General features: G+C 39.7%; 1 protein-coding gene across 1 annotated transcript in view; it reads right to left on the bottom strand.

The window, feature by feature from the left end:
* The window catches only part of DNAH8 (dynein axonemal heavy chain 8), a 598,059-nt gene that overhangs the window by 81,065 nt on the left and 499,870 nt on the right, over positions 1-17,124 (bottom strand). Inside the window, exons 69-73 of the mRNA XM_048843472.2 lie at positions 15,583-15,750; positions 10,122-10,334; positions 7,473-7,610; positions 6,785-6,912; positions 769-940 (exon numbers count right to left, since the gene is read on the bottom strand). Coding sequence (XP_048699429.2) covers positions 769-940; positions 6,785-6,912; positions 7,473-7,610; positions 10,122-10,334; positions 15,583-15,750 — 819 coding nt within the window. The remainder of the gene's footprint in view (positions 1-768; positions 941-6,784; positions 6,913-7,472; positions 7,611-10,121; positions 10,335-15,582; positions 15,751-17,124) is intronic.

Below are 17,124 nucleotides of genomic sequence, written 5' to 3'. Positions count from 1 at the left end.
AGACCACTGGCTCAGACAAGGCCCTCTTGGATGGCCACTGACTCCAGCCCCCATCTAGTAAGCTCTCCTTCCTAGGACCACCTCTTTCAGGCTCTCCATTGTGATAGGTTCCCCAAAGAGCTCATCCTCTAGACTTCCTGTTCAGGCCTCTCCTAGGAGCTCCTCTCCACAGGATCTTCCGATCTCACCTTTGGGGTTCCCTCTAATTGAGCTTGGGTAACCTTTATTAGGTCCAGCCTAGATGCTAGTTTACTAATCAGACACCTGGGGCAGTCAATTACTCCCAGGTAAGGCAGTCACATGCAGGGCCTTCATAAGGCAGTCACATGCAGACTAGGCCCTAACTCCCCATAAAAGGCAGCTGCCCCATGACCCAGACACACTTTCAAGGCATGGGTGGAGGAAACATCCCATCACAGCACCCATACCCAACTTGTCAGTAATGTCTATCACTTCTAGTTGTCTACTATATAGGTCTGTCTAATTTATCCGTCTATACCTTACTCAGTACTGTGATATATGGGAGGAACCAACCAGTAACAACTTTGTCAAGCTGTACCATATTGATGAGCAATAACAGAGAAACAAGCATCAGTGATTACACTTCTGTCCTAACTACACTTTCTCCAACATTAAGAATTATTTGTACCAATACTGGACATAAAAATTCCAAAGAAAAATGTTAAGCTGTGTGTCCATTTGCATGCAAGGTTTGAGAATAATCTTATTTTTATAGTAGTAAATAAATCAACAGTGTATAAAGCTTACTGTTGGTTGATCCACCAACATTGAAATGAGGTTCAAGTTTTCAGTAAAAGGGATTTTCCGGACTTTCAGCTCTACTTCCCATAAATCTTTAAGCAAAAGGTTCCTGAAGATCTGATTAAAAGGGCCACAGTATGAAAGGAAACCTGTGCAGAGTAAAACATCTCCCACAAGTCTAGAAAAGGGATAAAATCACAATTATGAGATAATGTACCATTTGTATACCATGCAGTTAAACCATGACATTTTGAAATGTGTATATCAAAAACAGTTACTTACCAGAAATTTGTTCTTTGAGAACTGCCTCTGTGCATTCACACTTTTGGGACATAGTTCCCTTGGCATTGAGCTGAGGAACTGCTTTGAAAATACATGTCCATTGGAGGGTGCATAAACAGTCTTGCATGAGAGTGGCATCATCATTCTACACTATATGTGAGTTCATTCCCTGATCATCTCAGTTCCTTCAAACTTGAGCACAGAATTCTGATGTATTAATAAACTCTGAGGCAGAAAAGAGGGCATGTGGGTAATGTGAATGCACAGAGGGGACTCTCAAAGATCAACAGTTACTAGTGGGTAAAGTCTTTTTCAGTCATATTTCTGGCTGAAGTTATAGCAATAATGTATACCATCGTAAAAGATAAATAATATAAAGAACTCTCAGCCAAAGATTCAAAAGGTGGCACCTAAACCAAACTAAGATCCCAAGGAGGGATGGGATTTCTCAAAGGGGGATACATATTAGATAGCCCTTTCATAGACTTCTTATCTGTATTATGCACAAACAGCATTTTGCATTAACTAAAAAGTGGCAAGCAGAGATAGCTTCCAAATTAACTTTCAAAGGTGAGTTACATAACTCCTCAATTTCTAGGTGTATCAAATATTCTAAAATACAGGGTATAGAACTGAAACAGGAGAATCAGATTTTCCCCTTTTGCAAGCCATAAATCTGGTCCATTTCAAATGGTACCACCTGGTAGTCAGCTTTCTAGAATTAAGCAGTACATTCTGCACCAACGAGGTAGCTTCTCAAACTGAAGGGCATAGTCATTTTCTATAATTTCTAGGACCCACTGTCCAAGGTAAAAACCTTAATTTGGCTGATAAATGAGCTAGCTTGTCTTGAAGCAGACAAAGGAAAGGGCCTTGCTGATTGGTTCTTGACTCTCAATTCTCACATCATATCTGAGGCCTGGTGTGCAATGAAGATGACAGGGAGGCATCAGATTGCTTAGATTTAGACCGCAATTTAAAAGATCTCTTTTTATGCAGGCTCTGGAATGACATAGCCTGCTGGGGCTGTTATTGACTCCTTTGAATTGACAATAAATAAGCCAAAGGAGATTGTGGATAATACTGTCTCTGATAACAGAAAGGGGTAGAAGATCTCCTCACAGTAAAAGTAATCAAGCCCAAAAAACAGGCCAACAATCTTGTCTTCTCTAGCTTGTCCAGCAGCAACTCATCTGTCTTTTCACTGAAAAGACCATCCCCTTTGAAGAGATTTTCCACTTTAATTCTAGAATCCAGAGCCAAAGAAGAGGAATGAAGCAGAGCATGTCTCCTCAGAGTAACTGCAGAAGCCAGTGTTCTAGCAAAGAATGTGAGGTGTCAAACAAACTACAGAGAGAGTTCTTTGCCACATTTTGATCCTCCACTGGAACTGCATTTGCCAAATTCTGTTTGTCATCTGGCAGTCCTGTACGAATGGTGCCATCTTTTCCCACAGGTGGAACTGATAGCCAGCCATAATAACTTGGTAATTTGCCACCCTAATACCAAGAGAGGAAGAAGAGAACCACCTTTCTACCTATGTAATCAATCTTCCCCGCTCTGTCTGCAGGGGAAGAATGTGCCTGTCCAGATCTTGACCTGCTGCTCGCACCAATCCCTACCAGTGAATTGGTGCAGGGTGTGTATGAACATATGAAAACCCCTCAGAGAGTATCTGAAATAATTTGTCTGCCTTCTTGGCTGTAGGCTGATAAGACTGTTTCATCCACTCCTGCCTCTTAGCAGGCTGGATAAAACATTGGTAAGGACATCATATTTTTGGAAGTAGCCCCAAAGAATGTCAAACACCTAATGAGATGTCTCCTCCAGGCACTGAATGCAAATCCAAAGTGGATACCATATGGTCCACTAAATCATGAAACGGCAGAGTGTTCCCAGAACAGGAGGAAGCAGAAGCCACTCCCACATGCTCATTTGGTGACAAATCAGGATTATAGTCTCCATCAGCATACTCCTGTTCGAAAAAAGAGGCGCTATCTTCTCATCCTCTTCTTCAGACAGAATACCAGGCACCACTATCTGAGATGCAGATGCAGCTGGTGGAATCGGATCTAGGAGTTCTCCATCACTGGATCCTTTACAGATGAAACATCACCTCTCCATCCATACAGAAGACATATGAAAAATTCCAGTGGTGACCCCTAATAAGATCATGGATTCCAGGATTGTCAGTCTTCCCAGCAACTGGGATTTGGGAACAAACCTGCAGGTGCAGGATCAAAAGAAGTGCTGAACCAGGAGGAAACAGATATTTTTATTCTATCTAGATACAGATCTGGCCTCAGATCCACAACGGAATGCACAAGAGACAACAGACCCAGGGGGAGGGCAGAAACAAACAGAGAAAACTCTTCTTGGAGAACAGATAGGAGTCTTAGGACGAGGTACAGGCAAACCAGGAGAAAGGCAAACTATCTCTTCTGATCTTCTTTTCTCAGGCAAAGGAGATGCCAAACTCAGAACTGGCAAAGCTTATCTCTTTATCAGGACTCTCGGATTCTCACTCAGATCCAAGGAACACCCAGAAGCTGAACAGTGCACCCAGAAGCTGAACAGTGCACTTTTACTAAAGTAAAAGTCTTCTTCAGAACTAGAAGATGGACCCAGAACCAGAGCAAGGATTATGGCCAGAGCCAAAGACTTTGGATGGCACAGGATCCAATTAAATATCCAAATCCATCTTATTGACTCCTGAAACTGAGACCAGAACCAACCTTGTTTTTGTGACTGTAGAGGTTCTGTCAGAATTGGATGTAACTGATAAATCTGACTTGTGGGATCTGGCACTGCTAACAGTGGTTGTCCTTTCCCTAGACAACTTCTCCTTTGGTACTGAGACAGCCAGAGATGACAATGTGGCCCTTGGTTCCAACAAAGGCGGCTTCAAAGGCCTGACTGCTGGAGCAGTGGGAACTGCAGCTGGACCCGACAAAGGTTCCAATTTCCTGGAACCCTTAAACTGCTTTGACTTACTGAAGAAGTCACAGGAGCTGAAACTGGTGTCCTAGACCTTGGATCCAATGACTGCCCAGATCCAAAGGGTTTAGCTTCAAGAACTTCCTTAAGGAGAAGCACCTGTAATCTCTTCTGCCTGTCCTAGGGAGCTTTGGGCATAAAAGTCCAGCAGATGGAACACCCAGAAAAGAGTGGTCCTCTCCCAAGCACTTGAGTCACCTAATGTGGACATCAGATGTCAGGAAGACAGCAGGGCATGAAGCATATCTCTGGAATCCCAGCTTCTTCTTCTCTGGTTCTTCCATAACCTGGAACTGATCTAACAACCTAAACTCATTACTGAAGTACAACCCTATGACTGAAGGAAAAAAACACGGACCTGAATGGACCAGAGCACTTCACTTCCATCTAGGCAAGCACTTGGAAGGAATTGAGGTGGTAGAGGGTGCTTCATCCCCTTATATAGCCTTATGTTCAGAAGTGCTGAGGGGAGAGTGGGGTATGAGAACACTGTAATGGACACCACATGAAAAAGGTTCTACCATTAGGCACCATTAGACTGTGCAATACCCATAAGTGGGAATATGAAGATGTGACTACATCTTTCACGGTTGGAGCTACTGCTGCACCAATCTGAGACTCCCAAAACTCATGAAATCTCTTTATATTTAACATTTGATTTTAATCAAAAGTCCTCATTTAATTTGTACGATGTCCTCAAAGGAGGTGTCTATGAGAAACCATGTATCTAATAAAGTTTGAAGGTGAAGTCAGGATGGCATGAAACAAATAAAAATTAAAAATATAAAAACAAAATGGTTGGGAGAAAAAGAACTGTCAATGTGTTCTTCTGTGAGAGGCAGGAAATCTCATGGTTTAATCTTGGGGCCACCAGCAACAATATTGGACCACCTCTGAATTCCACAGATGGGAGGCACTACACATTAGTGATGAACAAGGAAAGAAGCTGTACAGCAGCATACTTCAAAACTTTTAGCGGAGAGCCTCTTCCCAATGCATAATAGGCATTTTTCAAGCCCATCTACAGCAAGGAACACAGCTGCACAAAAGGAACACTTCTTATATCCTATTTTCAGAGATGAAACCACCACTTTAAGGTAAGGTCTAATGAGACCCCAAAACAGCAAAGATCAACAAACAGCTGAAAAACTCTAAAATTTACTCTGAGACTGAGTGTATACTGTACATAAATATCTGAACTAGTTGTGAACTATTTACAATTGTTTTATGTAAAATAACATGAGAGAGAAAGGAAGGATAATGTCATGAACAAGACTTAGATTTTCATTACTCAATCGAATGATCATATCAAATAAATGGGATAAGCCTATTGCTACTCATTAACAGTTTTAATCCTGTGTAGTTAGTTGATTAAATTTTTTATTTCCATAAGAAATAATTTTCTCCATAGATTCATAACCTTTGGATACCTGTGCCTGCTGGTGTACTGACCAGAAAGACAGTGAGAATTTTAATTTCAATAAGGTTCTAGCATGCACTATCTTAGCCTCTTCCAATTATAAGCAAGTCTCCACCACATTTATTTTAAATCTAAGCTTTCCGAATGTACCTATTGCCGTTGTATCTTGGTATCCTATACATAAATTACATCCAGAAAAACTACTTTAACAGTACATTAAGGTTGCAAAATCAGAACTCAAAAGTTAGGACATGCCAGAATTAAGGTTGCCTAAGCAGACAACATTATGATACAATATTTAATTGCATGGTCACGCAATATTTCAGTCCACTAAACTTCCAGCCTCCCTGGGCTGTTTGGTTCACAGACTGCCAAGCTGCCTTGCTCCCAGGCTTCCCTACACTGAGGCTCTCTGGGCAGCCCCCTGTCTAAAGCAGTGGTTCTCAACCAGGGGTACGTAGACCTCTGGGGATACACAGAGGCTTTCCAGCGGGTACATCAATTCATCTAGATATTTGCCTAGTTTTACAACAGGCTAGATATAAAGCACTAGAACAGTCAGTGCAACCTACAATTTCATATGGATAATGACTTGTTTATACTGCTCTATGTACTATACACTGAAATGTAGTACAATATTTATATTCCAGATGACTTATTTTATAACTATATGGTAAAAATGAGAAAGTAAGCAATTTTTCAGTAATAGTGTGCTGTGACACTTTTGTATTTTTATGTCTGATTTTGTAAGCAAGTAGTTTTTAAGTGAGGTGTAATTTGGGGGTATGCTAGACAAATCAGATTCATGAAAGGGGTCCAGTAGTCTGGAAAGGTTGAGAGATACTGGTCTAGAGCCCAGGAGTTTCCCTTGTCACCACTCACAGGTTTCCCTCCTCCATTCCCCCCTACACACTCCTATCATCAACGTGGGGGGGGGTTTCCTTCCACCCCCATCCTCTTCCATCATTAACCTAGGAGTTTCCCTCCCACCCCCTTGTCAGCCCAAAGGTTTTTCTTCTTTCTTCCTCCCATCTTATGACATAGGAGGAAAGAGCAGCACTGTGGGACAGGGAGACTGAGATGGGCTGTGGCATTAGTACATTCCTGAATCAGAATATTCCCTTTCATGGGACATTCCAAGGCCTGAGATTTTGCTCTAATTCAGAATGAAAACACTCAGACACCTGGAATTTCCATGCAATATACAGCATATAACTAACAAAGTTTGTGCAGTGTAAATTACCTATGGAAGGGTATTTTATTGCCAAATAGTGTCTTTGTATTTTATAGACATCTTGCTCTTTTGTTGAACAGATACTATACCTGTTAATCTGCGTTTTAAACTCCTTACTTTGCTGAGTCCATCTAACTTTCTCTCCACTCAATCCATCTATAAGTGCAGAGGCTGCTTGCATCTTTCTCCTGCACACGTCTGCATCATTCAACAGGTCCTAAAATTGGACAAGTTTTCCTGTCTTATTAAATATTCAAATTCTATTATTCAAAGACCTTTACTATATTTACAAAATTTATAAACTATTTTTTCTCAAGAATACTTACCCTATGCATGGAGAGATCAACCAAAAAAAAAAAAAAAAAAAGGAAAACTGAAGAAGTCGAGATCTGAGTCCCCTACTGGAGCTTCAGAAGGCACTAGACCCTGAATGAACATGCAGCTTTTATTGGTTCCTGGTCCCAGTGTTTCACACAAGTGGCTTTTAAAATAAACAGGTTTCCTAGCTAAGTTTTAAAACCTTCAGAATTAAACTAAGATAAGCAAAATGCTGTTGCATTAAAAATCACCTTTCTATAAAGGGCAAGTAGTCCCTGAGCCATTGCATCATAAAGAAGAGGGGTTAAATGAAGCTCATTTGTAGTAATTACACATTATTCTCCAATTTATCTTTCATTGTATTCTGAAAAGATTGAACCAGTAAACACAAACTATATAACGCTTTAAAGTTTCAGTGTGCAAACCATTTTTTATATTCATACAATATTTTTATCTCACCATTTTCTCCTTCATTGCTGCATCAAATTTTGCCTGTACTTTATCCAGTTCAGCTTGTTTCTCATCTAATAATGCCTGAGCCGTGGCTAACTCTTCATTAGCTACTTTCAAACGTCCTTCTTGTTTTGCTAAATTAGACTAAGAATAAAGCATGGTTAGACAATAATGGCATACAACAGAAAATCTGTTATTTCAAATCTACTCCATTGTTAGTCAACCGGGACAGGAATACAAATCTGTGCACAATATCATTATTAAATAAACACCACGAAATATGTATTTTAAATTATTTCCTTTTCCAAACAATGTCACTTAAATCCATATTTTTAAATCTCTACTTATGATATTTGTATTAGCATAATAATGTAAGAAATTGGCTTCCTGCTCCAGGGTGCCAATTTTAAAATAATATTCTGGTCTGGGAAGATGTCAGATGCCTCACTGAGCAAGACAGAGGCATGTTGAAAAGAGCACTACAATCAGGCTCCTGGAAAAGAGAACATCCCTGGGGCTTTGTTGTTCAGCTCTGTTTTACTTTATTTTTATAATTCATGTTTTCTGCAATGGCAGCTAATCATGAGTTTAGGAGATTTGTCAAGGATATCCTAACATTCTTGAGAATCATAGCCGTAGGCCAATAAGCCACTCAATTGTGGCCAAGTAGATATTGTTACTAATGACAGGGAAACTTTTTAGTCATTTTTCTTTAGATTATCAGCCTGCAATATACTGTTGCTCTTCCCGGATGTGATATTTCTATCAATGACTGCAAGATTACTGCTGAAGTTTTGAAATCACTGTGCAGTTATCCCTCCATATTAGATTCTAAAGAATTTTTAGAAAAGAAGACCTGTAAGCTGGTAAGCTATCTCACTGGCGCAGAAAGGAACCAGTCTCACACCCAAGTCCTTTTCAGGTCCTTGCCTCAGGGGACAATTGATTTTTCAAACACAAAACTCAAGAGTAACATCAAAATAAAGTAACTCCTCTGATCAACGAGGGCTGCGGCACCAGAAGCTTTTCCCTTGCCTATCTCAACCCCTGGAAAAAAGAACACTCTTTCCTTAAATTCCCTGCTGATATATATGACATTCTTTCCCCCATTTTGCCTGATTACAATTATTGTCTTAAGAAGAAAAGGAGTACTTGTGGCACCTTAGAGACTAACAAATTTATTTGAGCATAAGCATAAGCTGTAGCTCATGAAAGGTTATGCTCAAATAAATTTTTTAGTCTCTAAGGTGCCATAAGTACTCCTTTTCTTTTTGCGAATACAGACTAACATGGCTGCTACTCTGAAACCTGTAGTTATTGTCTTGTGTCTCCAGCTTTAAAGTATTCCTCTTGTGGGTTTCTGGCTTTAGTATTATAGCTGGAGCACAGTAAAACAGGCAACTTTAATTTAATTTACTGAGATGGTGCTTAATACTAAAGCTTTCGGAGCAGAAGCGCTTGATACTGTGTGCCACTGGTTACAGCAATGAAAGAAACTTCTAGGGAGCAGACTGACTGGAGGCCTGGATTGGATCAAGGTTACTAATGATTTTGCTCTGTAAGCTAGACCAAACATTATGCCATGCGGGAAGTCAAACGAAAACCCTATTGTTCAAAAGAGATGGAACTGATTCAGCAAACTGATGCTAAATATCAAGGCCATTGATCAAGGAAAGGATCATGCTAAAGTAGCATATTAGTTCAGGATTGTCACTGACAAGGGCTCTGTAGTCTCTGCCAAAAATGTGATATGAATCAAATTACTTCTTTTCCTTTTTTCAGGTGTTTTTGAAGATGATCTGGGATCCATGATTAAAACAAGAAAAAGCAAAATCGCTCACACAAATGTCATGCCTAAAGTCACTTTTATAAAGAAGATTTTGAAATTTCTTTCTCAATGCCCTCAAAGCCAAAAGAAAACCACCACTATGGGAGTGTCATGGCATCCCAAACATAAATTGTGTTCTTTGTCAGGGAAATTTTGCATGCATAAAATGCACCTTTCAAATCCTGATTTCTTATCACTTTTAATTATAATGGTCTAAAGACAAACAGGTCTGAAGAAATTAAGATTTCTAAAATAACAAAATTGGCTACTCACTACTAAATTCAGTTAAATTAAATTAAGAAACAAACAAGAAAAAGCCTTCCTCCTATTTTGAAGGAAACATGGAGAAAAGAAACAATTTCTTTTGAAAATCCAGCAGTCCCAAGATTCATAGGGTATGTCTACACAGCAAAGCAAAACCTGCAGCTGGCCTGTGCCATCTGACTCAGGCTCATGGGGCTCAGGCTGCAGGGATGTTTCATTGCTGTGTAGACATCCCGGGCTCATGCTGGAGCCTGCGCTCTAGGACCCTGTGGGATATTAGAGTTTTTAACATTTCAGAGACCTCCCTGGCATGTAGCAGATACAATTTCATGCGGGAGGTTAAGATTACTCTGGGTCTTTGATGGAGGGAGAGTGAAAATCCATTTATTCAACACATGACTATTTTCAGCCAATTTAGAAGGTTTTTTTCTTATTCATAACAACTCTTGATATGCCATTTTTTAATGGACCAACCCTGATAGTATATTTCTGCTACAAAATAAAACAGTATATGTATTTAAATTCACTAATTGCAAGTATCAAAAACAAAGATTATATTTTACCTTAAGAGGTAACACTTCTCTGTTAATTCCATAAAATGTTGCCATGGCTAGTGTCCAAGACAGGAGTCCTGCCACATTACCACAGACCTTTTTACCATTCTCAAAAGTATAGTCCTCCATGTTAAAATAAGGCTGTAGTAATTCTACTGTTTCTTCATTGATACTATCCTTAGCAAATTGTTGGAGACTCTGCAGGAATGGACCACTCATAAGCTGCAAAAACAAAACAAAAATCAGCTTTAGTAACTATTTGATATTCTACATTGAAAAGTTTAATCTTTCATGATTGAGTAATGTTTGGAAAATGACCCTAAAGTACAGAAGGAGCAATCTGTTACACTTAATATGAAGAGAAACTTTATTGTACTAACTCCTCCTACATTTTTATTTAACTAGTCTTTCAACTGTTTTAAAATTAAGAGAGGTTACTTTCCAGTAACTGTTCCTCAAGAGTCACCTCTGTGCAATCCAGCTTGTGGGACAGTGGCCCCTGGTGATGAGCTCAAACTGCTCTCTTCAAAGACATGGCTTTTGGGGGGGACATGAGTGATCCCTCATGGTAGTGAGCGATTGGTACCCCCATCTATTTAAGTAAGTGCAGTGCCTCAATCATCTCAACTCCTTCTCTTGAGCCACTGAGATTTGTCTATATGAAGAACTCCAAGGTACAGGAGACAGTGGGTGCAAAGTGTGAATGCACAGAAGTAATTCTTGAAGAAATTAAGGTTATTCACCTATAACCAGAGTTCTTTAAGATGACCTCTGCACATTCACACTCTGGGAATGTACTGGCGGTGCAGCTTGGACAATAGAACCTTTTCATAGTAGTGCCTGTTGGACAGCTGGAGCACAAGAGCAGTCATCTACTCCTTGTTCCTGAACAAAATAAGTAGTTTTTAGATGGAGCTTGATAAGGTTACAAACATGATTATATGATATGATTGACTGTGAAAGCTTGGGGCTGGCTCAATGACTCAGAAGGTCCCTTCCAGTCCTACATTTCTATGGATGTTCTGAGAGAGAGGCTATAAAAGGAGAAGTGCCCTGGCCCTCTCCTTTCCTTCCATCACCTCCTCAGATCTACAGTTACAAACAGGACTCTAAGAAAGAAGGCAAGGAGGGCAGGGTGTGTCAATGTTCAGAATCCACCTTGAAGAACTCTGATTAATGGTGAGTAACAGTCATTTCTTCCTCAATGCCTCTGCACATTACCACTCTTGGAATAGTGTGATAAGTAGTACTCCAGTCTCCAGATAGTGGGACCCTGAGTCTAGTTAAGCAACTACTGTAACAGTGCCTTACTAAACTGAGAGCCAATCTGGATGTCAGACTTAGGGAGTAGTGTTTTGTAAAAGCAAGAACTGAGCTTTGTTTCTAACTTTCCTCTATACAAAACCTAACCCACTTAGACAGACACTGTGATGTAACTGATTGTCCTTTATTATTATCCCAATAAGAGATAAAGCATCTTGATGATTTCCTAAATTCCAGGCACCAATTTAAAAAGAAAGCTAAAGCTCTCTTGTCATCTAAGGGCGTAACTTTGTCTCACTCGAATGAGACTGAAGTCTGTGAAAAATGCTGACAAATTAATGGATTGGTTGAGATGGAATTCTGTTACCACCTTGGGAATAAATGTAGGGTGTGGGCATAGGACCACCTTATCTATGTGGAAGACTGTAGACGGTGGGTCATTCATAAGAGCTTGTTTGCTCTTACAAAAGATGTAATGGCCACAATTAAAGCTTTCTTCACTGAAAGGTGAAATAAGGAACATTCTCCCAATGTTTTGAAAGGAATTTCATGATCTTAGTAAGTACAAGGTTGAGATCCCATGTTGCTTGGTTCTTCAACTGGAGGGTAACATTCATTAGCACCTTCATGAATCTCTTAACTCTGTCATGGGTGAATATAGTCTTGTTATCAGTACATGGAGCACAGAAGTAGTTGCTAAGTGCACCTTTACAAGTGATAAGAAAATGGCCCACCTTGATTATCATACACATTTTAAAAAGAGTGGTCACTTTGGATGGGCTATTACCAGCAGGAGAGTGAGTTTGTGTGTGTGGGGGGGGGGGCGGAGGGTGAGAAAACCTGGATTTGTGCTGGAAATGGCCCAACTTGATGATCACTTTAGATAAGCTATTACCAGCAGGAGAGTGGGGTGGGAGGAGGTATTGTTTCATGGTCTCTGTGTATATATAATGTCTTCTGCAGTTTCCACAGTATGCATCCGATGAAGTGAGCTGTAGCTCACGAAAGCTCATGCTCAAATAAATTGGTTAGTCTCTAAGGTGCCACAAGTACTCCTTTTCTTTTTGCGAATACAGACTAACACGGCTGTTACTCTGAAACCTGTCATTTTACAAGTGATACAGACAGTCCTATGGATTTTAAATAAAGCAGATACTCCAACATAGAATGGATGGAAACTAATGCTGGGTCTATGTTACCTGGGACCAACATAGCTACAACAACACTGCATACATATTATTTGCTCAGACAGAAAAGTTTTTCCATTTAAGGTCATAGCATCTGTGGGTTGACTGTTTCTGGCATTTAGAAGGATATTTCCAGGTCTGTCAGATCCCTATGGCTCATATTGTCACCTGAAGATATTGTGGGTCTGGGTGGGAAATCTGACCATTCTTCTGGATCTGTGGTTATGGGGAGAGACAGGTTCCTTGTAATAGTTGTAGAAGGTCTGGAAACCACAGCCTTATCATTGTGGAGTCTCTGCTTTGGGTGGGAGCTAAGTCACTATAAACCTGTCTAATTCAAAGCCCCATGCCCTGACAATGTGAGGATCAGCATCTTATGGTAACAGGACATAGGTCTTGGTATCAAATCTCACGCCTTGGAAGAGCAAGGGTTGGTGGCTTCTGGCTGTACCAGAGAAACCAGATGGTTAGAGCCTCAATGCTCTGCAATTCCTCACCTTGGGAGAGGAACAGAAGAGCTAGTTGCCAAAATGAAGTCACTACTGCATGAAAACTAATACAATTTAAAGTATTAAACTGAATTATCAATTTAAAGTATTAAAATGATCATGAGAATCTGAATTTCGAATTTGGTAAACTGCCAGAGGCAGAAAATTCTGGTGGACTGAGATGAAGGATGGAGCTTAGTCCAGGAACCTCTATCAACAACACTGTACCACCTTTGAATTCCACAGGTGGGTGGCATTACTCATGAGTGAGAAATGAGGAGCGATGCTGTGCAGTAGAATGGGGACATTTAAACAAGGCTCAGGAGAAGTTGCCAGAAGTGGTACCTGCCTTGAGAGAACAGGGAGCAGAAACCTGGGCTCCTAATGATGACCAAATCACGAGCTGTGCAGAAGGGAATGAACTCAGTAGCTAAAGCCCAAGACAAAGGGGAACTAGTGCTCCCAGTCTGGTGCCACTGTCATGGACTTTGCTATAAGAGACCATTATGCCTGCCTTAAAAGGGAAGGGAGCTTCTTGTCAGCCTTGAGAGAGAACAAGGATGAGTTGGACGCATCACAATTTTAGCATCATGAGTCTACCACTGAAAGAATCTGGGCACAGCTATTAGAATTCCAAATTATCTTGATAAATTAGGGAATTGGTCTGAAATAAATAGGATGAAATTCAATAAAAACAACTACAAAATATTACACTTAGGAAGGAAAAATCAAACAACTGGTTAGGCAGCAGTAGTGCAGAAAAGGATTTGGGAATTATAGTCGATCACAAAATGAATATGAATCAACAGTGTGATGCAGTGTGAGCCAAATATCATTCTAGGATTTATAAGCAGGAGTGTCATATGTAAGACATGAGAGGTAACTGTTCTGCTCTACTCAGCACTGGTGAGGACTCAGCTGGAATAGCGTGTCCAGTTTTGTGCATGAACAAATTGAAGAGAGTCCAAAGGAGATCAACAAAAGTGATAAGAAGTTTGGAAAACTTGAGGAAAAACATGTTTAGTCTAGAGAAGAAAAGGCTGAGCCAGGACATAATAACAGTCTTCAAATATGTAAAAGGTTGCTATAAGGAGATGGTGATCAATTGTTCTCCATGTACACTGAGGGTAAGTTTACAGCAAGGGAGGTTCAGGTTAGATATTAGGAAAAACGTTCTAACTATAAGGATAGTTAAGCACTGCAACAGGTTAAGAGGACGTGGAATTCCCATTTTTGGAAGTTTTTAAGAACAGGTTAGACAAACACCTTTCAGGGATGGTTTAAGTATACTTAATCCTGCCTCAGCATGGGGAGGATGGACTAGATGAACTTTTGAGGTCCCTTCCAGCCCTACAGTTCTATGATTCTATTATCTATGTTACTGTTTGCTCATAAAAATGGTTGACCTCTTCAGGAGGCACCAAGGCAGAAGATAAACCGAAGAAAGCATAGAAGTCAGTCTGAGAAGGAGTGCAGCTGGACAAGGAGACAGTATCTTTGAAGCTGATGACTAGTCATTTTGTCTAGCATGTTCAAACAGCTATGAAAAAACCCGTTGGTCCAATGTATTCAATAAGTAGGAGCAGAGTTCAGATCTCTCAGCTCCCAGTTCCATGACTCAACCATAAGGTCAACTATACTATCCATTCCCTCCCCCATGCTTTGTGATGTTTAGTTCTTCCAGTAAACCTAATCTTCATCTGGTATGCATAGCTCCATGGAAGTCAATAGAGCTACACTGGTTTACACCAGTTTAAACTCCTCTCTGTTCTGTTTTCATTCCTATTTTATATTGTAAGCCTTTCAGGGCAAGGGTATTGGCCAACATTTTCAAATGTAGGTACCTTAGACCTGGTCTACACAAAGTTTTTGTACTGATCTGACTATGTCAGTTAGGTTTTTATTTATTTTTTTAACCAAAATAGTTATACCGATAAAACCCATAATGTGGACGCAGTTATACTAACATAAAGGTTTCTTATATTGGTATAGCTTCTTTCCATGTGGGAATAAACTTTACCAGTATACACATTTATACCAGTATAACTGCATTCACACTAGGGGGGCTGTATCTGTTTAACTATACCTGAACATCTAAAGCAGTTCAACTTTTGTCTGTAGACAAGCCCTAAAAAAAAATACCCTGATTTTCAGAGGTGCGAAGCACCTAGAGTTCCCAATAAAATTAACTAACTGGTTCAATGTCAGACAAAATTAGAGCTACAGAAATACTACATTTCCTCACTTATTCTTTCTTGCAGTTTTACTCTGAAGGATTGAACAAAGCCCTTTATGTGTCTGTTCATCAAAACTTTAAGCAACACACTTTCCACTAAGGACATAGCAAAATTTGTGTTATCAAGCAGAATTTGTTTGCATATTTATGCTGCTCTAAAAGCTTATATTTGTGTTCATGTTTTAAGGATGTATGTCCCTATTTTGAACAAGGATTTAGCACCATAAAACACTGATATTCATTTTTTTATTGTTTTAGAAAATGTTCAAGACTTGCTGCCTGGACATTCTACTTACTTTTAGTGACTCTCCCCAGGATGGTTTGCAGCAAGCCTTTTCTGGATCCTGTGTCACTGCGTCTATTTTCTTTTGGAACAGTAACAAACAGCAATCCATAATTCTCATGATTAGATGTGGGGGTTTCGCAAGTTTCCGAACCGTAGCAATATCCACTGGTTTGATAGTCTATATCGGGGGGAGTGGGGGGGGAAGGAAAGTGGACTTATTGCTGAGTACCATTTCATAGATTTTTTCATTCAATATCATATTAATTATTATTATTATTCCAATTTTCATTTTTGTGCTTGAGGGAAGTTTGATTTATGAACATACAGTATATATGAGTTATTGGGATTACTTTACTAAACTTTATAGTTCTATGCCCCGAAGCTGATTTAAAAAAATATATACTAAACACCTATCTGTTTTCTCCATCCCCCTGTGAAAATCAAAATTAAATACAAATAATAGAGCATTATGGAATTAAGCTGTTATATTTAACAGTGATGAAAAATGAATTGTAAATTGGTGTAACTTAAAGTGTAATGTTCCTGGCAGAAGAATATAGAAAGGCAAGAAAATGGCTTGCGTGGGCATTTGGTAAATGGAGTCATTGAGAAGGCACTAAAGTCCTGTATTGCTGCTCTTTGGCTTTCTATTAGTGTCACTTTGAGACCACTGCTTAGATAGATTTCTCATTTGAATAAATATTTATCTGTAAATGAAGTGATGTGATTAGACAAATATTGTGTCAACATATCAAAACCAGCAGCCTAATTTGTGCCAACAAAATATATGCATGCTGCTATTTGCAAAGCAAAGAGGTAATTACATCTACAAAATGGAATTTTCAAGATGCATGCAAGAGTTTTGAAAGTCTGGCCCTTCCTATCACCAATGTGGACTTCAATGTTTCTCAGTGGATAATGCTTGATTTCTCTTGCTTGTGATTGACTGAACCCTTCTCTTGGTATAACTATTAGTAACTGGAGCAGGAGATGGATTGAATCAATAAGACATACTGATGCTTTTATCTCTCTACGCCACTTCCTCCTTTCTCCATGATTCTCTGCTTGACAACTGTTCAGAGTACAGCAGAACAAATCAATTAAGATCTGAAATGCAGTAATGCTTCGTCATTTGTTAACTTCTCTTCTTATGATCCCTCTGACCTACTTTGTTCCTTTCTCTTTAGTTCCAGAAAAATATACATAAAATCCATTAATGGGAGAGGGAGCATCCATCCTTCAGACTCCACTTTTGCTAAGGAAATATGGAAAGATGTCAGTGATCTAACAAGATAATGAAAAGCCATTATTCTCACACTAAGAGAATACTTTCCAAGTCAGACTGGAAGGCATTCTAGATTCTACTGACACCTTTAAAAAAATGGTTACTAACCTTCCATAACTGCTGTTCTTTGAGATGTGTTGCACATGTCTATTGCACTCTTGGTGTGTGTGTGTGTGCCCCCACAGAATTGTGGGCAATTTTTCCATCGGAGCAGCTTGATTGCCCTCTGTTGCCATGCATTACAGCATGACGGTATAAAGGGCCCAG

The sequence above is a fragment of the Caretta caretta genome, chromosome 3, assembly GCF_965140235.1.
Source record: "Caretta caretta isolate rCarCar2 chromosome 3, rCarCar1.hap1, whole genome shotgun sequence".
Taxonomy (NCBI): Eukaryota; Metazoa; Chordata; order Testudines; family Cheloniidae; genus Caretta; species Caretta caretta.
The sequence above is the reverse complement of the archived record's forward strand: the minus strand, read 5'-3'. Positions and strand labels throughout refer to the sequence as shown.